General features: G+C 39.5%; 1 protein-coding gene and 1 long non-coding RNA gene across 3 annotated transcripts in view; one reads left to right on the plus strand and one right to left on the minus strand.

Annotated features, from left to right (window-relative positions):
- The window catches only part of SCAMP1 (secretory carrier membrane protein 1), a 105,308-nt gene extending 85,932 nt beyond the window's left edge, over positions 1-19,376 (minus strand). The window contains exon 1 of one of the 2 annotated variants that reach the window (XM_082458226.1): positions 19,181-19,376. In XM_082458226.1, coding sequence (XP_082314352.1) covers positions 19,181-19,237 — 57 coding nt within the window. In that variant the 5' untranslated portion in view covers positions 19,238-19,376. The remainder of the gene's footprint in view (positions 1-19,180) is intronic. The other variant, XM_082458225.1, reaches the window with a different exon arrangement.
- Positions 1,808-26,182, plus strand: LOC309659023. Its single transcript, XR_014262512.1, has 4 exons — positions 1,808-18,529; positions 18,682-18,778; positions 19,934-22,694; positions 22,805-26,182. It is a non-coding gene; the product is annotated as an uncharacterized lncRNA (long non-coding RNA).
- Positions 26,183-27,160: the final 978 nt, after the last annotated feature.

Genomic DNA, 27,160 nt, shown 5'->3' on the forward strand with positions numbered 1-27,160 from the left:
TAAAGCAGAAAGAGGACTAGTCTAGGAATTAGAAACTCTGGGTTCGCTGGAAATGACTGGCCTCTGCAACCTTAAGCAAGTCACCTAAACTCTCAATTGTCTCACATGTAAAATAGGAGAAATATGACAGATGATTGCCCTGGTCAGTTGCAGCTCTGAAATGTTATGCTATAGACTATAAGTCTTTTACTGTTTGGAAAGGTGACTGCCTGTATTCAACCCTCCCCACCCCACTAATGAAAAGCTGTAAACGTTGAACAGGCACTTCATATTTCAACGTGACTCAGTTTTTTCATCAGTAAAATGCATCACACAGCTCATGAGCTACTACATGTAAAATGCTTAATACAGTTCCTGCACAAGGAAAACACTTGAGTGATAGCTAAGGCTGTTATCATTATTACCAACAAAATAGGATCAAACAAAAAAAAGCTGTCCATTTTTGATTAGCTGAGGTATCAAGAACGTATAGAGCATCCTATGTAATGAATAGGCCAAAAAACAACCACAGCCACCTTCTGAGGGAAGCAATCAGGAGTTCTCCACCCAGCCTTGTGTCATGTGACCCCAATAGCTTAGCTACATGTGAAAGGATGAAGAATGGGCCTCTGTGCCAACGGCAGCCATTTTTAGAACTGGACATGAGGGAGCCTAGCAGACCCCAAGAGAAGTGACTCTATATTGGATAATAACTAATCAATCCAATTAGAGCCTATTTGTTGAGGCACTTGAATATGAGACATAAAGATTGTACTATAATCAGTAGCAGCAGCAGAAGATGACACTAGTTCATGGTATAAAGACAGACAAATAGAAGCTAAGTCATAAGAAGGTGACCAGAAAAGCGGCAGGAGGTTCAGCACCGGAGGGGAATGGCATTTACTAGAGTTGCCAGGGAGTCACCAAAGCAAAAAGAGGGCCAAGAGAGTTACTGCTCTTCTAGCTGATGAGGAATGACTGGTGTTAGAGGAGTTTACACATGTTCCTATAGATCCTCAGAAGGGCCTCGGGAAGAAGGGAAAAGGAGAAGGAAGTGTCAGAGGGGCAGAAGAGGGGGAAAAGGCTGGCAGAGATCGGCCCCCTAACTTTCACTTGAATCAGTGAAGCTCAATTTTTATGTTTTATAAATATTGATTTCCCCTGAAAATGGTTTCCACTGCTTGGCAGGAGGGAGGTAAAGGGCAGGGGCTATGGATTGAGGAAACACCTTGTTAGCTCTCAGAAACTGTTTCATCACAACTGCAGAGATCGACTGTGTTGGGCTTCCTTCCCTCCCCAAGAATCCAAAACAAAAAAACCTCCATCACTTGAGGTAACAAGAGTGCATCTCCATGCCTTAAAACCAGAACAGGTGGAACCAATGTTCTTTGCCATTTTGTATTCCATTAAAACTTTATGGAAAAACAGTTTACTGCCATTAACTATATTTAAATAAAATCTTCTGGGTGAGAAAGAGTTTAATAAGTATAAATATTTACTGATGCCTAGTATACATACTGATCTCAAACATACTTATTGATCCAAAACTGCTGCTAAATCACTTTTGTTTTACTCAAGTATAGTTGATTTACAATGTGTCAATTTCTGTACAGCAAAGTGATCTAGTTACCTATATATATACATTCTTTTTTTAATATTCTTTTCCATTATGATTTAGCATAGGATACTGAATATAGTTCTCTGTGCTATACAGTAGGACCTTGTTTTTTATCCATTCCATATAATAGCTTACATCTGCTAATCCCAAACTCCCACTCCATCCCTCTCCCAACCCCCTCCCCATCCCTCTCCCAACCCCCTCCCCCTTTTGCAACCACAAGTCTGTTCTCTATCACTTCTTAATTTAACTCTTATTTCACCTTCTCTCTCCCTTCCAATTTAAAAGAGAGGGAGGAGAGTACAACTCTAATTTAGCCTTTATTTTTCTTAGTGATAGATATTCCCCACAGTTCTAAAGTTTAAGCCAACTTGACAAAACCTATTTAAAAAAAACAACAAACCTCTCTTTATATACAAGTTTCATCTCTTCCCATCTTTTCTCAGGATTACCCTATCAGCTACCCTTTTCTCTCATATGTTCATCTGCTTCCTCTCAACAGGATGCCTCACATCTACATTTCAAGTCTCAATCATCTTTAAAATGCACACAAGCAAAGAAAAACAAAAGCATTCCTTCAGTCACTCTCAAGCTACTATCAGCCCCCTTCTTTCTTTCCACTTCTCCAACTCCCACCCCACACTCCCTTCCCATTAGCTGCCAGTATTTCTCACATGTAAACTGCAATGGCCTTCTTACTGTTCCCCCCCATCTTCTGACCCCTTCCCCAACGTATTCTTCACAGTGATCCAGGATGAGCTTCTCAAAATACAATCTTGCCCATGTCACACCTACAGATTTGATGAATGTGAAGAGAACAAACATATATTAAGTTTGGTTTATGCTCTCAATAATCGAAGAGCATATTTTGGGCCTATGAAACTTTACAAATCTTTGGGAATGGACAATGAATAACTAGTAAAATCACTTATGGGATAGAGATTGCAAAGATGGGTAAATTCTTACCATCCACATAAGTGACTGCTAAGGCATGAAGACAAGCTTTAAACCAGTGATAACCACTGACATTTTTATCACACACAGCTAAAGCCCACTACTGCTGTAATATTATATTTTACTCACATAGACCTTTGCTATATAATGTAGTGGCCACTAGCCACATGTAGCTCTTGAAATATATCTAGTCCAAACTGAAATGTGCTGAAAGTATAAAACATACCATGTTTTTGACTTCAAAGCACAAAACAATGTAAAATATCAATAACTGTTATGTTGATTATGTGTTGAAAGATATTTTGTATATACGGGGTTAAATATATTATTAAAATTAATTTCACCTGATTTTTTTCCGTATGGCTACTGCAAACTTTTAAATTACATGTGGCACACATATTTGCATTCAACAGTGCTGATCTAGTCATTATAATTTATTCAAGAATGGCTAATAATTTCACTTTCATCCATTTGGGCAAATTCAGTATGTTACAAAAAGGAAAACAAACTCAGACTTAAAGCTAAATTCCCTCGAAGTTTTTCAAAATTACAAAAGATGACAAGAGACCTGGTCAGAAGTTTTCCAAGCCAACGTTTTTATACAACACAGTAGCAGACTTTCACCATACTTTTTCACTTTCCTCACACTTTTTCACGAGATACCAGAAGACAATGATTTAAATATTTTTTAAAATTTAGAAGAAATGAATATTTACAATTCTATCAAGGAAACCTATGGGAAATTGAAGACAGCTAAAGCAAAGACAGACTGAAGGAGAAAGAATTCATCTAGTTTAGCACAACACTAGATGTTTTAATCATCCCATGTAATCCTCAGAGCACGCCTATGACCTAGAGTCTACATCCTTTCTTTCACTGCTGAGAATACTAGCTCAGAGGTATGTAAGTAATTTGCCCGAAGTCATATAGTTAACAAGTGACATGGTCAAGATTCAATTTCAAATCCGATTCCAAAGACCAAGTTTTTAGAAGAAAATCTGATAAAGAACACAAATTTATGTTTCAAACAATATGTCTTCAAAAGAAAAAGGCTGAATTAAACGCTGCATTGCTCCACAAAACTTTATTAAAATACTCAATAGCTCTGCTTAATCCAATCAATATTACACACTAGACTAGGCAACTTGATTAAACGAGAAAAGTCCCAAACTAGGGGCTGTGAGAGGTGCTACCTTCAGAGAACAGAATTTTTTTCCTACTCTATACTTCTCAAAGCTATTGTAATCATATGAATTTAAAAGACACTAAGAATTTCAAGGGGGGAGGGGGAACTACTACAAGAAGCCAATAAAAATCTCAGCAAGATTCTAAAACAACGTTTAGCAAAACTTCTATAACTCATTATAAGGAGTGCTTAATAATCACTAGGAATTATTCAATAAATCATGATGTTGAAAAACTGATATTCATTTTCACTGCAAGTCATGACAATCTTAACTCAAACCTGAAAGAGACTCAAAACTAATTTTTTATGGACCAAATCTCTCCTTAGTAAATTAGAAACAACTGAAGCAAACACACCCAAGCAGATTTACCTCATAAGTGCAACTTAAAAGTTAACAAACCACACCTTAAATTGCAATTTTTGTCCATGTTAACACCAGCATTAAGTGCCAAAAAAAAATATTATTTCACTATCTAGCCCCTCTACATTCTAAAGGAAGAATTCTTTGGAAACAAAACATAATTTCTGAACATTAATATAATTTGGTGAAAATTTCACCCAGATAATTAATGATCTATGGAAGGGACTTAAATAATATAGAAAGCAAGAAACTCTAGTTTCTTAGCCCACAGTCAAAATGAAATTAAGAGATCTGGTGCTTTCTATTCTATATTATATTGTGTATATATATGTTCTATTTTATATTGCCAACAGCACTCTGAGCAGTTGCTTTAAGAAATCCTCTATCCTTATTAAAGCCATTCATGGAATAGTTTTCGTCCAAGTTCTGTAATTCCTGACTAAACTTGGAACTATTAACCTCTGTGTCTGAATGTTCCCACCTATAAAATGAGGGAGGCAAACTATAACAACACCTAAGCTTTCTGCCTCAGACTCTGCATTCAGGGGAACTGAGGCTATAATACTGACCAATTCTTCTTTCTCCTTCAAAGCACTTAATCGCACATTATGTCTCCCAACTCAAGTGTGGATCCTTAACATCAGGGACTTCTTCATCTCTCTATTCCTAGTGACTGTCACAGTGTCTGATTCACTTTCAGTGCTCCATAAATTTTTGGCTAAATAAATAATCTACTCTTGTTCCATCTTCAATGATAATAACCTCTTGAAGACAACTGAATTTGAAACTGTTTAATCTCTAATACGATCACAGCAATTACACAAAAACTTTAACTATAAAGACCTTATCAAACTGGCATATACTACAGTTTAAATATAATGGTGATAAAGACTGAGAATATGCTTGGCTTGTTTTTCAAATTATGCCACTGGATCCACATTAACCACCTAACCAAAATAACAGAAAACAGTCCACTGGCAAAAGAATTAGCAAATGCCATAAGATATCACTAAAGTAAAGGGGTCCTACAATTCCAAATTGCATATTTATTATGTGGCACCATTTTTGAGCTACATGAACTACATGAAAGCCAGACAAAAAAAGACAATATGTCTAAAGATAGAGCAGTGGCTAGAAACCTGAACAAATGACTTCTTAAACCAACAGGGTCAAGAACTGAACATTAAGATTGTATCAAAGTGTCCTACATTTATAATAAATCCTTAAGAAAGATTTTAAAAGTTAAGTAACTTTGAATAGAGAACTGACACCTCTGACCACATACAAAAATTAACTCAAAATGAATCAAAGCCCAAAATATATGCACTAAAATTATAAAACTCTTAGAAGAAAACACAGGAGTAACTCTTCATGACCTTGGGTTAGACAATGTCTTCTTAGATATAACACCAAAAGCACAAGCAACAGCAGAAAAAACAGATAATTGGACTTCATCAAAATTTAAAACTTTCCTGCTATAAAGTATACCATCAAGAAAGTAAAAAGAGGGCTTCCCTGGCGGCGCAGTGGATAAGAATCTGCCTGCCAATGCAGGGGACACAGGTTCGTTCCCTGGTCCAGGAAGATCCCACATGCCGGGAGCAACTAAGCCCATGAGCCACAACTATTGAGCCTGCGCTCTAGAGCCTGCACGCCACAACTGCTGAGCCTGTGCACCTAGAGCCCGTGCTCCACAACAAGAGAAGCCACCGTAATGAGAAGCCCGTGCACCCTGACGAAGAGTAACCCCCGCTCGCCGCAACTAGAGAAAGCCCACACGCAGCAACTAAGACCCAATGCAGCCAAAAATAAATAAATAAATATTTTTTTAAAAAAGTAAAAAGACAACCTACAAAATTGGAGAAAATTTTCACATATATTTGACAAGTGACCTGTATCTAGAATATATATAAAATAACTATCTCAGTAGTAAAAAGACAACAATTTTTAAATGGGCAAAGGATCTGAATAGACATTTCTCTAAAGAAAATGTACAAATGGCCACTAAGCACATGAAAAGACACTCAGCATCACTAGCTATCAGGGAAATGCAAATCAAAACCATAATGAGATACCACTTCACTCCACTAGAATAGCTATAATAAAAAAGATAGTATTGGCAAGGATGTCAAAAAACTAGAATCCTTATACTCTGCTGGTAAGAATGTAAAATGGTACAGCCATTTTGGAAAATACTTTGGCAATTACCAAATGACCTAGCAATTCCACTCCTAGGTATATATCCATATGTCCACTTGTAAAAAAACTTGTACAAATATTCATAGCAGCATGATTCCTAACAGCCAAAAGCTGGAAACAACCCAAATTTATATCAACTGACAAATGCACAAATAAAATGTAGTATATCCATGCAATGGAATTATAATTTGACAATAAAAAGAAATGAAGTCCTGATACATGCTGTAATATGGATGAACCTTAAACACATGATGCTATATGAAAGCTACCAGTCATAAAGACTACATACTGTATGATTCCATTTGTATGAAATGTCCAGAAAGAATATTAGTGGCTGCCTAGTGCTGGAGAAGTTGGGAGGGAAATGGGGAATGGCTGCTAAAGGGTATGGGGTTTCTTTTTGGGGTGATGAAAATGTTCAAAAATTGATAGTAGTAATGACTGCACAACTGTGAAAATACTAAAAATCACTAAATTGTACCTGTTAAATTGGTGAACTGTATGGTATATAAATTATATCTCAAAGTTGTGTTTTAAAAAGATAATCAGATGTAACATTTCTTGGAAGAAATGTTGCCAACCAGCTATAAATCCATGTCTTCAAAAATCTAAGTACCAAATCACTCACTGCCCTCATTAAATAGAGAAACGCTCATTAGGAAAGTAAAAACGGATGAGGTAGGGGGATTGGCAAACGGAGACTACACTGACACCAGAGTTTGAATACTTACAAACTGGATACTTTATTTTAGCATTCTATTATATGGAATCATGAAAATTTCTTCTGAAATTTGAGAAATTGGGTAGCTAAAAGAGCTAGGTGCCCCAATACTAATGCACAGACATAAAAAGAAAAAGGCTGATCACAAAGAACAGGAAAATATTGGTCATATGTCTGTTCAACTGACTGCCAAGCTTAAATGACCACTAATGAATGAGTCACTGAACTGATATCCTAAGGATGGGAGGACATCCTTTATTTCCAATAAACTTTCAAGAGATTTTTGCAACAAAAAGTTTGTTTTATCATACATAGTGGTTCTCCACCAAGATTAATGAGTTTTCTGTCATTCATATTAAATACTGAAATAGCAAAACAATTACCACTAAATGTGGCAAGCAAAGACCTGTGAAAAAATTTTAGACGTCTCAGTATTTTGGTCATATTAAAGGCAGTCAACTTTTTTTTTTTTTAACATCTTTATTGGAGTATATTTGCTTTACAATGGTGTGTTAGTTTCTGCTGCATAACAAAGTGAATCAGCTATACATATACATATGTCCCCATATCTCCTCCCTCTTGCGTCTCCCTCCCACCCTCCCTATCCCACCCCTCTAGGTGGACACAAAGCACCGAGCTGATCTCCCTGTGCTATGCAGCTGCTTCCCACTAGCTATCTATTTTACATCTGGTAGTGTATATATGTCCATGCCACTCTCTCACTTCGTCCCAGCTTACCCTTACCCTTCCCCGTTTCCTCAAGTCCATTCTCTACATCTGCATCTTTATTCCTGTCCTGCCCCTAGCTTCTTCAGAACTTTTTTTTTTTTTTTTTAGATTCCATATATATGCATTAGCATACAGTATTTGTTTTTCTCTGACTTACTTCACTCTGTATGACAGACTCTAGGTCCATCTACCTCACTACAAATAACTCAATTTCGTTTCTTTTCATGGCTGGTAATATTCCATTGTATATATGTGCCACATCTTCTTTATCCATTCATCTGTCGATGGACACTTAGGTTGCTTCCATGTCCTGGCTACTGTAAACAGAGCTGCAGTGAATACTGTGGTACATGACTCTTTTTGAATTATGGTTTTCTCAGGGTATGTGCCCAGTAGTGAGATTGCTGGGTCATATGGTAGTTCTATTTTTAGTTTTTTAAGGAACCTCCATACTGTTCTCCACTGTGGTTGTATCAATTTACATTCCCACCAGCAGTGCAAGAGGGTTCCCTTTTCTCCACACCCTCTCCAGCATTTATTGTTTGTAGATTTTTTGATGATAGCCATTCTGACCGGTATGAGGTGATACCTCATTGTAGTTTTGATTTGCATTTCTCTAATGATTAGAGATGTTGAGCATCCTTTCATGTGTTTGTTGCCAATACATTTTGGAGAAATGTCTATTTAAGTCTTCTGCCCATTTTTGGACTGGGTTGTTTGTTTTTTTGATATTGAGCTGCATGAGCCACGGCAGTCAACTTTTAAATGCAGTGTGCACAGGCTTTCTCTAGTTGCAGAGAGTGGGGGTTACTCTTCATCACGGTGCACAGGCTTCTCATTGCAGTGGCTTCTCTTGTTGTGTGGGCTCTAGGCGCGGGCTTCAGTGGTTGTGGCTCGTGGGCTCCGGAGCACAGGCTCAGTAGTTGTGGCACACGGGCTTAGTTGCTCCATGGCATGTGGGATCTTCCCGGACCAAGGCTCGAACCCATGTCCCCTGCACTGACAGGCAGATTCTTAACCACTGCGCCACCAGGGAAGCCCCCAGAACATTTTCTTATGAATTGAATTCTGGCTAAATGACCTACTCTTGTTAACTTAGTGGTTAAGCTCTTCAGACCAGTACTTAAAATCATACCACCAAATCCAAATCTACAACAATATATCCATAGGGAGAAAATGTTCAGAGTTCCAACTGTGACAGCAGCGATTCATCTCCTGCTAGCTTCCCATGATGTCAAAAAGTAATCATAATCACAACTTTAAAAAATATTAGACTCAAATATAATAAAAAGAACACTAGATATCCTTTTCAAAAATCATCAACATTAAACAACCAAGTGTACAACTTTCCAACATTTAAACAAAGTTTACATCACAAGGTGATTTGTCATAAAAATAAAATGAGCTCTCATTATTATTACCCTCAGTTCAAGTTGTGATATATAATAGCTTCTACAATCCCCACACTTTGTAAGACAACCAGTAATTTCTATGTTTTGTTTTTGTTGCTATTTCTGTTAATACCAAAAGTTTATAAGTTAATAAAAATTAGAGTCTGCCTTAGGAAACATAGGCAATTTAGGAATAAAATAAATGAGAAGAATAAATAATCACATGTTGCAACCAAAGATAATCTTGCACCATAATTTATTTCCTTTATCTGTTATTTTAAGAGCTTCCCATCTTTGTCTTAATTCAAAAGCTAAACTTCTGGAACTATAAGAAATGTAAAAAAATAAAAAAATAAATACTGAAGGCAGAAAAATTAAGCAATTTGCCTAAGGTCACCTAGCTAGGAGGCGGACAAGTAAATCTAGGCTGCCTGGTTCCAAAGCCACCCTTTTACCAACTCCCCGGGGCCACCTCTGTAAACTTCATTAACTTCTTCCTCTAAGCCCCCAGCACCAGGCTAAGAACACAGAAATGTTTGTCTGCAATACATATAGCTCACAGAATATTTTCTTATGGACTCAACTGTAAATGGTGGTTAAGTTCCCCTGAGATTCAAATATAAACATTTCCATAAAATTTTTTTAATCAAGTAGAAAAAGCATACTTCTTTGAAGCTTAGGGAATACATTAATTTACATTTTTATAATATGCCACTTACTTGTAAGCAATTCACTAAAATTTATGACTATTTGAGATGCCAAAAATTAGGTATGCTAGGCCATAAATAAAACCACAAGACTGGCTAAATCAACCCAAAAGAAGCATCAACAGCTTCAGGAAAATTGCTAAATGGTAGTAAAATTACACTAGTACACCAGTCCCTGCCGTGACTGGCCCATATTCTTGATGCTTTTTTCCTATCACCAACCACCTTCCACATATATTCCACATCACTATATGAGAATTCTAACCACCACTGGAGGGTTCCCACAGATAAAATGACTGCCAGTAGCATATATACAACTCTGCCTTTGCTTATTTCTCTTGAACAAAGTGGAAACATCCAGTATTTGTTGTGTACATATTGTTTTTTCTATGATATGCATTGTTTTGGCTGTGTTTGATAAGAAAAAATCTTTAATAGCTACATATACTAAATCACTTGCATTCAAATGTCTGATTTATTGTTCTTCTATTAACAATCAATTTAGAATTATAATGCATACCTATCACAAATCCTTTCTTCCTAGTTTGATCTCACCAATACTCAAAATGCACTACACTTTATAATATACACTTATTCCTTGCTTTATTCTTTTAAGAGGTTCCAACAGTTCTGCTGATATGCAAAAAAAAATTCAATAATTCATCTGTACTCTGTAAAATAAATGGAAGTGTTTCTTTTAAAGAAAAGGAAAGGTATCAAGTTGGTAATATTGATGTATTTAGAATTACATTCTAAAAACAAGTATAAAACCCACTATTACACTTTTTTTTTTTTAAGTTTTGAAACAGGCAGAGATTAGGAGGAGTTGCAACACTAGCTCTGGCAATTTGGGAAGCTGGGAAAGCTAATAAATATACTCAAGGGACTTCAGCAGGTATTTGGGAGCCATTCTGCATGAAATACGAAGGGCTTTTTTAACTAAAATATTTCATTTCTTTTGCAAGAACACAGATTAAGAATAGAGATTTTTCAACGAGGGTGCCAAGATCATTCAAAGGAGAAAGAACAGTCTGTTCAACAAATGGTGTTGGAACAACTGGATATCCACATTCAAAAGAATGAAGTTCGACCTTACTTCACACCCTATACAAAAATTAACTCAAAATGAATCATAAAGCTAAACGTAAGAGCTAAAACTATAAAGCTCTTGGAAGAAAACACAGGGATAAATGTTCATTACCTCAGGTTTGGCAAAGGATTCTTAGATACAATATCAAAACAAAAGCCACTAAATATAGATAATTTGTACTTAATCAGAATTTAGAACTTTTGTGCTTCAAAGGACATTAACAAGAAAGTAAAAAGGTAATCGACAAAATGGGAGCAAATATTTGTAAATCGTATATCTGGATAAAGGACTTATATCCAAAATATATTAAAAAAATCACTTACAACTCAATAATAAAAAGACAAATAACCCAATTTTAAAATGGGCAAAGGATCTGAATAGACATCTCTCCAAAGATGATATACAAATGGCCAATAAGCACATAAAATATGTTCAACATCATACAGTCATCAGGGGAATGCAAATCAAAACCAAAATTAGATACTTCACACCCACTAGGATGGCTAGAATTATTAACAGGTAACAACAAATGTTGACTAGGATGTAGAGAAAGCGGAACCCTCATACACTGCTGGCGGGAATATAAAATGGTGCAGCCACTTTGGAAAACTGTCTGGCAGTTCCTCAAATGATTCAACATTGTTACCAGAAGACCCAGAGATTCTACTCCTAGGTATATACCCAACAGAAATTAAAACAAGTGTTCAAACAAAAACTTGTATACAGATGTTTATAGCACCATTATTCATAATAGTCAAAAGGTGGAAACAACCCAAATGTCCATCAACTGATGAACTGGCATTACTAATTCTTATAAGCACCCCATGCCAAACGCCAGGGAGAAGGAGATTATTGAGATTGCTATCTGCATACACACTTAAAAGGATTTCTTGTGGCATTTCTTGCACAGGGAAGAAACTTGGTACAAAGTCAAATCCAACCAACCTCCACATCGTTTTTTATGCCCATACCTATTAAAAGTTGGGAAATTTCCTTCTTGTGATTTAAAAACATCCCATAGCATTTGGACTTTCATTACCACCAAAAACTAAGTACAACTTTAATTATATCATGTAGAGCTCTTCTATCATTTTTATCTGTATTCGGTCTAAATACAGGTTTTTTTCTTTTTTCATAAATTTATTTATTTATTTTTGGCTGCGTTGGGTCTTCGTTGCTGCACGCAGGCCTTCTCTAGTTGCAGTGAGCAGGGGCTACTGTTCGTTGCGGTGCGCAGGCTTCTCGTGGTGGCTTGTCTTTGATGTGGAGCACAGGCTCTAGGCGCACAGACTTCAGTAGTTGTGGCTCGCGGGCTCTAGAGCACAGGCTCAGTAGTTGTGGCAACCGGACTTAGTTGCACTGTGGCACGTGGGATCTTCCCGGACCAGGGCTCAAACTCGTGTCCCCTGCATTGGCAGGTGGATTCTTAACCACTGCACCACCAGGGAAGTCCCTAAATCCAGGTTTGATTCTTTTTTTTTTTGGCTGCATTGGGTCTTCATTGCTGTGCGCAGCTTTCTCTAGTTGTGGCGAGCGGGAGCTACTCTGCTGCACAGGCTTCTCAGTGCGGTGGCTTCTCTTGTTGTGGAGCACGGGCTCTAGGTGCACGGGCTTCAGTAGTTGTGGCTCGTGGGCTCTAGAGCGCAGGCTCAGTAGTTGTGGTGCATGGACATAGATGCTCCACGGCATGTGGGATCTTCGCCGACCACAGATCGAACCCGTATCCCCCACACTGGCAGGCAGATTCTTAACCACTGAGCCACCAGGGAAGTCCCTACAGGTTTGATTCTATCACTATTTGGGCAAGAAGATATTACTTTGCATTTACCTTTAGGCAATTCTGGTTGAAAGAAACAGACTCTGCACACAGAAAGAAGGATGCCAGGTTTCACAGAGGCTGGAATTCTTCAAAACATGGCAATATCTCTTGTAGTTCAAGAGCAGCTCGAATAAGGGACTGGAATTCTATAAAATGACCTCAGAAGCCCTGGTCAGACGATTCCTATTCCAGTGCTTCATGATTTGCATGATAGATAATTTGGCTCTTTCCTCATGTCTTTCCGTGGTTATTCCCACTACAACTACCTGACTTTTTCTCTGTGCTCTCAGTTCACTTTCCTGAGAAAGATAGCTCAGTTAACTATCACTCTTCTTGTTGGGGCAAAGTTTTTGGACCAAGCGATCTTATCTGCTCCTGATCAGCTCAAAGACTGGCTTCTGCTTGATAAGATCAGTCAGCTAAGACCAGCATGGCAAGCATCACACGGTAAAGGACATGATCGCCTATGTGTAAGTAATCACTTCAGGCTGCTCCCTCAATAGATGCTGGGGCTCAGAGCATAGCGTCCTAGAACATAAACCCTCTTCCCTGAGATGATCAGACTCAATTCCAATATCCAGTAGATTAAAACATGAGAGAATTTATGCATTCACAAAATGGTCCATAAGGGTACAAAAATGTAACAATTAGAGAGTTTTAAAGTAGAAAAAAAACTTGAGACACAAATCTCTGCCTTAGCATCTGTGACAGGTCATTGAAATTGTTTGAATTCCTTCAAGTACTGGGGAACTCCATACCAAAAGAGCATTGTCAGGCTATTCTAATAGATTTTTTAAAATCTTTATGTTAGGACAAAATCTATTTTCATATAAACTCTGCCAATTGGCCTTTTTTTCCTGAAGCAAGAACAAATTTATTCATTCAACCAACTAAGAACCCTTCAAGCATCTGTATATCTCAAACTTCCCTTTAGCCTTCTGTAAACTAAACCCATTGAGTAAACTTAATTTTCCTAGGACTTGATTCCAGGCCCATGGTCATTCTGTCTTCTTCTTGGGAACAACCTATCTTGTTCAAACCAGTCTTTAAATACGCACTTGGAACTGAAGACAATATTCACTGGATGGACAAGAACAGAATACTGTAGATTCATTTTTAAGAACTGGTCACTAACTTCATTAATCCAATATATATTTTCAGGAACTACATAACACTGTGATTCATATTAAGAAAATATCCAGTAAGTTTCCTGGATCTGCATTCGACACTAGTAAATATTAACTGCACTCCAAAAAACCTTTGGTGGCGGGGGTGGGGATCAGCAAAAGAACAGTTTATATTCAAAATTTTCACACTCACCATCATTTCTGCTACAATTATTGTTAAAGCCAAGGACCAAAATAAAACATGCTCAAACACTAGTTTTGTTTGTCATATAGCATTTGTGAGAGGTACCCCGCCCACACTAGCAGCCTCCCATTGTACCTGCCTGGGAGCTTACACTGCCTTAGGAGATACTCAATCTAGACAAAAGGTTTTCACATATCTTAAGAGCATTGATCCACAGCACCCTGACACTATACCCTAAATAAAGAAGAGTGTCTCAAAAAGAATTACAGATGTGTTTTAAGCGATAGTTTGAACCCAGATAAGATTAACAAATTGTTAAGAGAGTTGTATCAGCCTGGACTAAAAGAAACAGAGACATTTCAAATTGAAAAGAGGTTTCTGGACTCCCAATTTTCAATGGGAAGGAAGCAGACTGAAAATACTACTCAGTTACAAACTGGGGTAATTTACAGAAAAGAAAGACTTCTCAGAGGGTAGAGCCAAAAGCAGAAGAAAATAAGATTAGAAAAAGACTTCCAAGGCAGTAGAACTGGGCCCTAATCAAAGAACTCTCATTGCCCCCAAAGCAGGGGACCCTGACTAATGAGCCTGGCTGGATTTCAGACCTGCTATTTGTACCAGCGACTGCTACGTGCCTCCCACTCCTCCTCCATTTGATGGGAGTTCTACTGAGGTTATCCTGTACCTGTCTCACCATTTTACACTGGGTTTATCTTTTCAGTTCCTAGGTCTATATCAAGAGGGACAGAGTTCCTTTCATCAAGATGTGAAGTCTAATCCTCCCACTCCTTTTCTGAATCTGGGCTGGTTTTGTGGCTTGTTTCGACAAAAAGAATGTAGCAGAAGTGAACTGACTCAAGAAGCCTTGTGGCTTTCACTCTTGTCCTCTTGGAACACTGCCGCTACCACGTAAAAAGCCCAGGCTATTCCTAGGAAAGGCCACATGAAAGAGCACCAGTCGCTGCCCCCACTGACAGCCCCAGGTAACTGCCAGGTACTTGAGCGAGGACATCTTAAACCATCCCACCCTAGTCAAGCTGCCAGATGATTGAAGCCACATGAGTGACTCTAGACAATAACATTTAAAAACAAACTGTCCAGCTAAATGTAGCTCAAATAACAAAATACTGAGCAAATAATTTTTGTTTCAAGCCACTACATTTTGGGATTACAGTCAATCGTCCCTTGTTATAAGCAGGGTATTGGTTCCAGGAGCCCCCTTGGATACCAAAATCCTCAGATGCTTAAGTCCCTTATATAAACTGGTGTAATGCAGTCGGCCTCCATATCTGCGGATTTTGCATGTATTTGTTACACAGCAATAGATAACTCGGAGGTAAATTAAATAATGATGCATCTTAATTTGATGAAATATAATCAGCAGCTCAATGGACTCCTTTTTAAAATATCGACCTGAGGAAAAGAGACTGGGAACTCATGCAGTTCACATGACATAAAATACCATAGACCATAAATTACTACCGCTATGCTCCAGATTAATGCTGAAAGATAAAGAAAAAAATCCTTTCCTGTTGCTATCCAATCTCCAGTCTTAAAATTTTAAATGGCTAAGGGAAGAGTGGCATCCACTTTATTGTAAATGAAAACAAAATGGGTAACATCCTTGAATTATGGGTCTCTTTTTTTTTTTTGGCTGCGTTGGGTCTTCATTGCTGCGCGCGGGCTTTCTCTAGTTGCAGCGAGTGGGGGCCACTCTTCGTTGCGGTGCGCAGGCTTCTCATTGCGGTGGCTTCTCTTGTTGCAGAGCACGGACTATAGTCCTGCGGGCTTCAGTAGTTGTGGCTTGCGGGCTCTAGAGCACAGGCTCAGTAGTTGTGTGCACAGGCTTAGTTGCTCCGTGGCATGTGGGATCTTCCCAGACCAGGGCTCAAACCCGTGTCCCCTGCATTGGCAGGTGGATTGTTAACCACTGCACCACCAGGGAAGCCCATGGGTCTCTTTTTAAGACAAAGTTTTCAATTTTCAACTTCAACTAAACTCTTAGGATACCACTGATATTACTGCAACTAAAAAGATAAATAAGAACACTGAATTGTATGCCATTTAAAATAGATTATTTCAATAGAGTAGAAATAACTTTTGAGGCCAAAATAAAATGGACAGTTGCTCAATTTTAATATAGAGTTCTTTTATTAGGGAGGAAGCATGTGAAGTGACAAAGCACTAGGATTCAGACAACCTGGGTCTACTCTTAGTAGGGTGACCTAGGGCAAACCACTTAATTATTTTTAGCCTTGATTCCTCAACTATGACCCGCCAAACTACTAGCTACTATTAGCACTCTAGAAGATTCAAAGGTAACATGAACTTCACCAAATTAATAAGCTAAGAACAATATCATCAACTATAATTAAATACAGTTCCTTGAATTCCTATTAATACTACCTATTATTATCTAATTAAAGGCACCATGCACTGAGCACTGATAACACACTAAATGTATGTTCACCTAATCCTATTAACAATCCTATGGAGAAGGTACTATTGATATTATTCTATTCTACATAATAGTAAACTAAAGGTATAGAGGGGCTAAGTAACTTTCCAAGGTTTCACAGCTGGTCAGTGACAAAGCCAAGATTAAATGCAGTTTTGGGTTTTTTGTTTGTTTGTTTGTTTTTTAACTCTTGAGCCAAAACTTTTAAATACTACATGAGAGCCTCAAGTCCAAGCTCCAAACACAAAACAAGAATTTTGGTGAAATAAATGCAAACAGAGAGAATATATAGTGCCATCAGCAATTGACTAGGAATCAGGTGATCTAAATTCCAATGCCAATTCTGCACTACCTACACTTCGATGTAAGACAATGGGCAAGTTAGCAATGGAAATCAAATAGTTTTTAATCAAGAAGAAATTAGGATGGTTGCCAAATGTGAAATATATATTTTGAAAATATGAACTTTACTTTTGAATATTGAAATATTTCAAATATTGAAAATAAGAACAGATTTGAAAAGAAAGATGACGATAAGGTAACACAAAGATGCACCTGGGAACTTTTTATATTTAAGTAGAGAGGACCAGAAATGCTATTTCAAAAATCACATTTACATAGAAGGAAACCAACAGTAGAAAGAAGAAAGACTATGCTATAAATGTAAAGCTTTACTTTGAGAGTAGGAAGGGCAGCTGAATTTAAGTAGAAAAAGGTCAGATACACAATGCTCTGACAGTCAGCGAAAATAGGGAAAGATCATAAACAGAAACGTGTACAACAAAGTCTTCTTTAGGCCTAAATTATCCATCCTTTGAGGCATTTTATGAACCTCAATAATCACTGTCCTCTGAATGCACCCACTTATAAAGAACAAAAAAGTTTATAATTTTATGCCACAATGAATGAATATTTAAAGCTACTTTTGGGTTTAGAATTATTACAGCAACCGTATGTACAGCAGAAGAGGAAAGTGTCATGGCAACATTACATGTCACAAAAAAGCGGTCTGGGCTGAGAAGCCGACAATGTCTTGCCCTAACAAGAGAACTAGCTATGTAAATTAAGCCAGGAAATGGAATGACAGAACAGAAAATAGCCAAACTGTCAGATGCTGAATAAACAGCATCAATGAATTATTTGAATTAGGAAGAGCTAACAGGTTCTTAATGTTATACCTCAAAATATTCTAAAATAAAACCCGTTTGGCAAGTTATGAGATGTCTCTTTAGAATGTTTATGATTTAAGAATAATCCGATTTTCCACAACATGGGATGATGGAATACTAAATATTAAACTTCTGAGGGGGAAAAAATTCTACTCAAAGTATAACCATATCATCTTTAAAACCTGAAAGTTTCAGGCCAGGTGTAGAGAATTTTCTTAAGTGATATTAGAGGCAAAGCAATAGTTGACTGAGTCTATTCTACATTTCTACAGTGAGTCAAGCTGTCAATAATAATCAGAATCATTTAGTTAAGATAATCCTCCATGAAATTAACAGGCGAACAATCAGAAGAGGGATGTTTTTCCTTTTCTAGAATTCTTAATAAGAGATAAAACCAGGAGTAAAAAGAAGAGATGTAAACTCAACAAGCCAGAAGTGACCCTTGTATGACCACAAATTAAAGTTACTATTGTACATAACCAGGGGAAATTAACCAACTTCGAGCACTAGAAACAAATTACACGTGCTAAACAACAGCACTCATTAAGAAACCTGAAGTGGTACTTTTTAAGATATTTATATAGACGTTGCATTAATTTAGGCGCAGATAATGAACACCTTAGCCGTCTTCCTTTGCCGGTTTCTATGCCAAGCCCTCTCGAAGCTGGGATCCAAAAGGTAGACTCCAAGAAAGAAAGAAGCTCATGTGGGAAATGGTATCCTCATACAGCCCAGAGAACAGCTGACGCACAAGGAGCTTGGAAAATATCCCGTCGTTTACCTTACTAAGAGCGGTTAGGAAGGAAGATGATCGTCCACGTGCACTATTGTTTCCAGGTGTGTTTATTTATATTTAACTTATGCTTTGATATCAATACCCTCAACCTCAGGCAAATGGCGGGGAGGAGGGATGGCAGCGCCGCTGGTGGCACCTGGGCGCAACACAAGTTTAAAAAATAAAAACAAAAACCTTTTATTTTTAATTGCAGCGTACTCGGTGCCCTCACCTCTCCTCCACATCTCTGCCATCACCCACGCAGCTCCTCTCAGCGCCGCCTCGGGTCCCCATGACAACCCCTCCCGAGGGTGAGCCCCCCTCCGCCGCGTCCTGGCCCCCGCCCCTGCCCGGCCAGCCACACTTACCTGACAGGTGACAACTCCACCTGCTCTAAGCTCTCACTCTCCCCGCTCCCGAGAGGCGGGCCGGGAACCCCGAAGCCCCAGGAACCCTCACTCCCGGGCCAGGGCACGACCCTCTCCAGTCGGGGACGCGGGGAGGGCCGGCCGTATGGGGAGCTTGGTAGGTTCCACTCCGACCCCAAAAGGAGTGACGCTTGGGCCCGAGCGCGACCCCCCAGAGGGGTGCGGCGGCCCCGAGCCCCTGTCTAAGGGGCTGAAGGGGGCCGAGTGGCGGGCGCGAAGGAACTTGTCGGTTTAAACAAACAACGACGCGTCACGGTGGCGGGAAATGCTGGGGACGGCGCTCACCTTGAAAGGGTTGTTGAGATCCGGGTCTGCAAACGGGTTACTATCAAAATCCGACATCTCGCGCTCGGCGTCACCCACCCGACCCAGGCGCAGAGAGAGAGAGAGAGAGAGAGAGAGAGAGAGAGAGAGAGGAGGCGAGGCCGCCGCCCCCCTGCGCGCTCACGTCGCCGCAGCCGCCGCCGCCGCCGAGCAGATCCGGTTGCAGCTCGCGAGGCCACCCAGCCGGCCGTGCCACTGAGCATGCCCGGTGCGACGGGCTGCCGGACGCCGGCGCCGCTCCTAGTTCGCCATCCCGTTCCTCCGGGCCGCACTCCAGCACTCCGGGCTTTAAGTACGACCGAGGAGGAACTAGGGGCGGAGGAAGCTGGGAACGGTGGGAGGAGCGCGGAGGTGTTCTGTGCTAAGCGCATTTTGAAGAGCGGAGCGTCTGGCTGGACTTGGTTGTGTTATCGATTTAAAATCGGCGCCGTGTGGCCGAGCATGACTTAGGGGAGAGGTGGCACTTTGTGGGCAAGAAAGACGTACACTGAGACCACTTCCCCAGGTTGGGAAGGCAGCTTGGGACGCAGGCTGCACACCTGGGGAAGGAGTGGCAGCTTAACTGGGCTCAGAGGCGCGGAGACCTAGAGAAGCTCCGCACCTGTATCCACAGATAACGCCCGCTGGGGCCTTGTCCTCACTAATGAATTTCGCACACCCCTGATTCCACCTGGGAATCCCTGCCTCCCGTCTTCCGGTTTTTTCCGACTCTAGGTTGCTGCTAAATCACGGAGACCAGCCTTGGTGCCATCGATTCGGACTGGCTCCGCAGACGTTTGGGAAAGAGAGATTCAGTACCAGGGTCCGGCCCCTGGTACCATTCTCCAGAATCTGCAAAATGGCTACTTCTCCAGAAATGATCGCGGGGTGGCACAGGTCCAAAGATCAAGGCCCTTAAGTTAATGTTAGTGGATGACAAAAAGATGCCGGTTTTGTTTTCTTTCAAGCATTCAGGCGCAAAATATACACTTCTGATTTTTTCCTATCCACTACCCAACACCAGAGATTACCAAAAAATGAGTATGTGTGTGGAATTTATTTGTACCATTCGTTGCCCCCCCCTTGAACTTAATGAGGGGGCATCTCTTTCTCCCCACCACCACCCCCCCCACCGCCACCTTCCTTTTGCTCTAACAGCAAAACACTTAGCAGATAAAGCTATAAAAAGCCAGAATTATTTTCACTTGATACGTACCTAAGAATTGGAAGGAACTAGTCTTCTTGGTCTTCTTGCACTATTCAAAATCATCTGGGAAATAGTTTCTCCCCACTGTGAAAACACTAGCTAGTGACGATAGACAAAAAAGCACATTTGCTGTAATCTCTCTTTGGTGGGATCCAGGTTGGGATATATGACAAAGAAGCTGCTTCTAGGCAGCCGACTAGGACTGTCAACTAATAAGTGACAACAGACTGGAATGATCGTGGCCGAGCTGCAAGATTGTGGACATGAAAAAGAGCAAACCATCTATTGTGCTTGCCCTCCTATCCTCAGCAGCTGCCAGGAGTCTAGTTTATAGCTGAGTGCTCAAAATATGCGTGGGGTTCATATCCCAATTTTGATACTACTTGTGCTACCCACGTCACCTCTCTGAGTTTGTAAAGGGTTATTTAAGAATTAAATGAAATAAGAGAGAGAAAAGTGTCCTGCATGTATATAGTGCCTAACAAATACTGTTGAATGTTTGAAAATGCCAAGGGAGCCCAGTCCATTGTTCTTATGTGTTTTTCCTCATGGCTCCTGAGCTTGACCTTGCCCAGCTGATCGACTTCTCCCACCACTTTGGCCCTCACTCCCTCCACCTGTCCTCCAAATGACTCAAATAATCAACAGCTATTTATTATGCATCTACTATGTTCCAAGACAATGAAGATCAGCTGAGCCTGCATTGCAGGATGGAAATTTCCAACCATGCTGTGTTTACAGCTAATGATATTAGCACTTAATGCAAAGATTTACAGATTTCATTGTTACAGAATCACTTGGAATATTTGTTAATGATGCACCTCTCCATATCTCCTACCCCTGAGATTTGACTTTACAGTAGGGGCCATGGATCTGCATTTTTTTATTCTATTTTTAAATGTCTTTATATATGAATATATTCTTTTACATAAATGCGTAAATGGGTTCATATCATACACACTAGTGTTTTCATCTTTTTAAAATTTTTTTTATTTTTTGTCCTCCTTCCTCTTTTCCCTATGTTAACAACTCAGTATGTTCCTTTCGATATTCTTATAATACTATACATCTACAAGCACATAACGTTAACTCACATAATCATATACAAACATATAATACATATTCATGCAGACATGCTTATACATAGTCATACAGAATTTTGGTATTGTCTTAAAAAAAAAGGGATCATTTTTCTTTTTTTGCAACTTGTTTTTCTCACTCAGTGGCAGTTTCTCAGAGGGGAATTGACAAAGAGACAGTCTAAAGTTTCTTACCCCAGTACACCACGTAAATATTATCACTTTTTATGTGTACCATTACTATAAAGGTGGAAACTGTTAGGAAGCATAGCTTAATGGAAATCCCTCCAAATCAACAACTACGTGTCTAATTTATTCTTTTTAACAATTACAAAATCAGCATAGTTAAAGGACCCCAGGTGATTCTGATAGAGGTGATGCAATGACCACACTTCAAGGACACTGATATAAAGATATTCAGACATACAGTCCACAGGTGAGCTTATTAGAACCTTTCATGAAATTTAGAATCACAGGACAGGAGAACTGAAAGAGCCTTTAGCCCCTCTCAGGACCAAAAAAGAAACTGAGTTTGAACAGGTTAAGTCATTTGCCTCAGTTACAAAGGAAGTGAACGGAGGAACTAGGAACAGAACTTGAGTCTCTCAACTCACATTTCAGACATTAAATTGATATATTTGGTTGGTAATATTTCATATAGGAAGAAGAAATGCTATGTGCAAGGTAGAGAGAAAGCATACAGGAGGCTTCATTGGTTAGAGTAGTTCATTTTTTAGGAGCAGCCTCCTAAATTTGATAGAGCAAAGAATGAGGAGTCAAAACTAGTTGCTAGATCCAGCTCTACCATAAACCAGCTGAGTGACCTTGATCATATCAGTTCACCTCTCTGACCTGAGTTTCTGCACTAGTCAGTCAACAAGTATTTACTGAGCACCTACAAATTGGTGAACATTGTTTTAGGTGTTGGGGATAAAGCAGTGAACAAGCTGTAAGGGGAGGCTCTGTTCCCAAGAAACTTCCTAAAAGGCCCAGAACATGGCTAAATGGTATCTCGGGTCCTTTAAACAGCTAGAACATTCTGTTAATCTGTGCCAGTGACCCGCCCCTCCCTAACTCTGTTTCTTTTTCTCCTTAGGGTGTGCCTCACCCCACCATCATGCTGCTTCTCCCTCAGTCTGACAGATTTAATTTGTGAATCCTTTGGGCAAGGGCTGTAATCTGAATTCTATGTTTTCTATACTGACAGCCGGTGAGTATTGAGAAAACGTCAAGTTAGAAAGTTATATTTCTTACCTCAAAAGTTGCACTGGACTCTGGGTTCACTAATGGGTTAAAACTGAAATCCATCATCTCTTGCAGAAGACAGTCTCCAGCCATGCTGCTGTGACTGCTGCTACTGATACCCACCACACACTAACAGGAACATATGTGGCCCTCTGTTCTGCCACTGGCTACACTTCCATGAGTTATCCAAGCAGCTGAAGGCACTGTGTGGTAGGCCTAATAATGATCCCCCAAAGATGTTGACACTCTACTCTCTGGTACCTGTGAATATGTCACCTTACATGGCAAAAGGGACTTTACGATTAAGGTTAAGGACTTTGAGATGGGGAGATTATCCTGGATTATCCAGGTAAGCCCAGTGGAATCACATGAGTCCTTAAACGTGGAAGGGGAAGGAAGAAGAGTTGCTGGTTTTGCATATGGAGGAAGGTGTTCATGAGCCAAGACATGTGAGTGGCCTTTAGAAGCTGGGGACAGCCTTCAGCTGACAGCCAACGAGGAAATGGAGACATCAGTCCTAAAATCATGAGGACTAATTCTGCCAACAACCTAAATGAGCAAGGAAACAATTCTCCCTGAGAGTGTCCAAAAAGGAACCCAGCCCCGCTGACACCTTGATTATAGCCTCATGAGACCCATAAACATATTCACAGCGCCACCCATTATCCAGCTCACTGCCTTCCAAACTCACCACCTAAGCTAAACCCAGCCCAACCAGCTATCTCTTACCACCTTTTCCCCTGTGATTATACGCTGTTGAAGAGGCTGATGGTCTGAGTATCCTTCAGATAATTATTTCATAGTGGCATTCTTTTATGATTCATTGGATAAAAGTATTTTGTAGTACGGAAACACAATACACTTACCAAAAATAAATGTATCTTTTGAGTCTCAGTTTACCTATGACTATACATGCACATACAGTCCCTGCTATGAAGAATGTCCTTCTCCCACTCAGTTCTCACTTGTCAAAGTCCAATCAATCATTCATGGCCAATTTCAAATAACATGCCTTGAATAAATCCTTACTGGCTATCCCTAATCCAGACTTGTCTCTCCTTTCCCATAGTATCTAAACAATTCTGTATCTTTGTTAAAGAACTCACAATGTACCATCTCCTATGGGTATAAAGTTGTTAGTACATGCCCAGCACGTACGGTAGCTCTCAATATTTGGAGTGAATGAATGTATCTGTCTCTCTCCATGATGTGAGCTTCTAAAGGCAGGGAGAAATTTCATCTTTGTATTATTTACAGAGCCTAGCACAGCATCTTGTTCAAAGGAGGTACTCAAGAGATAATTGTGTTTACTGTTAAAATGTCTTAGCTTATAAAAGAGATTGCCACTTAACATCTTTAATCAGAGTAAGTTCAAATATAAAATTAAGAGTAAGCATTTTAGTAGTCAGTACAAACAGAATTGTGCAGCTACTGTGATAAAATCTTCTGGTCTGAAAATCTAAACAATGACTTCATAGAAAGACCATGGAACATTTCAAATGGTATGGACCAATGAGATGTAAGAACTAACTGTGAAGCTCATTTTATTACCTAGAATATTCTGCATAAGAACATTATGGTGAAATTATCCTCATTTTGCAAGACAGAAAGACATTATTGCACATACATATACATTATGTAACACACAACATGTATACGTATACCTAAATATTAAGGAGGCATTTACCAATAATCATATTTAAAATACTATTTTTAAAAAAGCAAAACAGTATTATAGTGAAATATATAAATTATATAGTAAATTGTATGGTATATAATGTATACTATAATATGTGGTAAATTATATAGTAATAGCAAAATATATAAATATAGCAATATATAGTAATATGTAGTAATATATACAGTAACATATAAATGTAGTAAAATAGTAAAAGAAGCATTACAGTTCTGTGACTTTTTTGGATATACTATTTGTTCTTGTGTGAACAGACAGAAAGAAGACTACTGTTGTTTTTATCTAGGTACATTTTCAGAAAACTGATTTTGTTTTTTTCATGAACCATGAATTATATAATCATACTTGATATGACCTAATGTCTATGCAATTTCATAAAAGTCTTCAAAGTAAGGACAGTTTATAATTCTTAGATTGCAAAATTAGGCATAAATTTTCAGGGGGACTCTTATAAGTGAGGAAATAATCAGAGCAATCTAACCCATTTTCTCCCATCCAAGTACTAACCAGGCCCGACCCTGCTTAGCTTTCAAGATCAGAAGAGATCGGGTACGTTCACGGTGGTATGGCTCATTTTCTGATCTCCTGAAAGAAATACCCCAAATCTGATTATTAGGCCTTTAAGGAAAGAAAGATTGCTTTCAGGTTCTCCCTTTACTTTAATGTTGAGAATTTTAAGAAAGAAATCAGATTTATTTAAAATGGCTATTCTCTTCCTTACCTCATGAGAGGAGAAGGTAGAGACAGCTAAAATTTCTTGAATGCCTGGCATATGTCAGGCACTGAGATGCTGGAGGCTCAACAGACATTTTCTCATATGCAACATACCTTTGGGAGGTAAGTATTGTTATTTCCATTTTACAGATGAGAAAATGGAAAGTCAGACAAGTGAGTGAATCTGAAAGTAATTTTTTTTAACTGTGTGGTTTTTATTTGGTTACATAAATAATATGTAAAAGATTCAAATAATCCAGAACAGAACATAAAGTCCCCTTTACCATTCCCTCCCACGCCCAGCTCCCAGTGCCTCCCTGCAAGTAACCACTGTCAACAAACAGGCGGCTCCCTTCCAGTCCCCTTGCAACACCTTTACACTCTTACACACGTCTTTTATGTATGTTGGACCTTATTATACATCTCTTCTGCAACTTCCCTTTTTTTTTTTTTTATTTTAAGAATTATGTTGAGAAATAGAGGCCTAAAGCTGGGGGTTTGTGTTGTTTGTCCTTGCATTCTACATTAGGTTTTATTATATTGCCCAAATGGAGAAGTCCACGTTGGTTTTTTTTAAAGAAGTGGCATAGTCTTGTTGGTTCATTAAGCATGACATGGTAACTCATGCTTGCCCAGTGTCCAGCTACCAGATGACCAGGGAGAAACGGTGACTGGGTTGTGGATAACCATATTCATAGTCTCTGAGTCTGAGAACCAGAACTCTCACCCAACCCCCACTGCATAACTGCCTTCATCTGCCCAGTTCATGGGGCAGCTGCCACAGTTGGCTTCCCGCCATTTGTGGCCTCAGGAACTTCGATGGTTCTGCCTGCCTCTTGGCATGGTTAGAGGCTCTAGAGCCGAGGGAATACATTGTTCCTCCCATCAACACCAGTATGGACCTGCTCAGACCTCATACTCTCCAGAGGTCTCAGGCAAAGCACTGGGTTTTCCTGGGGGATGGGCCTTCCCCAGGGAGGTTCTCATAATTTTAGGGTTTTTTTACAATGATTTGATGAATCACAACTTTTCCTTTTGACCTTCTCTTTAAATTTTTACAGCCCTTCTCCCATGGAACCTGACACACATTCTCCTGGGAGCTTGGTAACAAGACAACAGAAAGCCACCACACAGTGTTGCAAGCAAACTGTCCTTTCATCCCTGACCACAGCCATTATCCCTGGACCAAGCCTGGATATCTTGACATTCTCCTACCTCGAAGCATCCTCCCTGGTCCAGGGTTGTTTTCAAAGGTCAAAGCATAGAACTGTTCCTATTCTGAGGAACAGACTCAAAGCTACTTAATCTGAGAACTGGGCATTAGCTCCACCTTATTATTCACTCCTCCAGAAAGCCTAGAAAGGCTCAGGCATGTATAAGTCACGCAAATAACAGGAGATATGCAAAGTAGCCTCTATTATATCATCCCAGAACTATATATCTCATATTGAGCCATAGTTAAAGAGATTGGAGAGCTTTATCTTTCAACTACCAATTTCGAATTTCTCCCTTTCTTTGGCTCCTGCAAATAGTCTTTCCTGGCAACTCCTACCGAGAGAATTAGTTGCTCCATCCTCTGTAGAACAAGAGAACTCTGTTTATACCTTCATCATCTACAGATATTATTACTTTGTATTAATAATACAAGAATTGGGTTTGACCAAAAGCAGGATCTGGGGTGAAAGTGACGAGAAGCTTGAGTACACATAGTCTATTTGGGTGGTGTTCCCAGGAAGCCAGAGTGAGGAAGAGGGAAGGATGAGACAGATAAAGAGGGAAAGCCAATAAAGGAGGGATTATTAAGCAGTTTACAACTGTGGGTAATTAGGGCTCAATCCCAACACACACACACACACACACACACACACACACACACAAGCACACACACACACACACACACACACACACACACACACACGCAGAGAGTAGCTTCAGAGAGATCCCTGAGGCAGCAAAGCTGAGAAACTCAGTGGACACTAGTAGTGAGAAGCCTTCATGGGACATCCCTGGTGGCCCAGTGG

Source organism: Balaenoptera physalus (genome assembly GCF_965194825.1).
Source record: "Balaenoptera physalus genome assembly, chromosome: 3".
Lineage (NCBI taxonomy): Eukaryota > Metazoa > Chordata > Mammalia > Artiodactyla > Balaenopteridae > Balaenoptera > Balaenoptera physalus.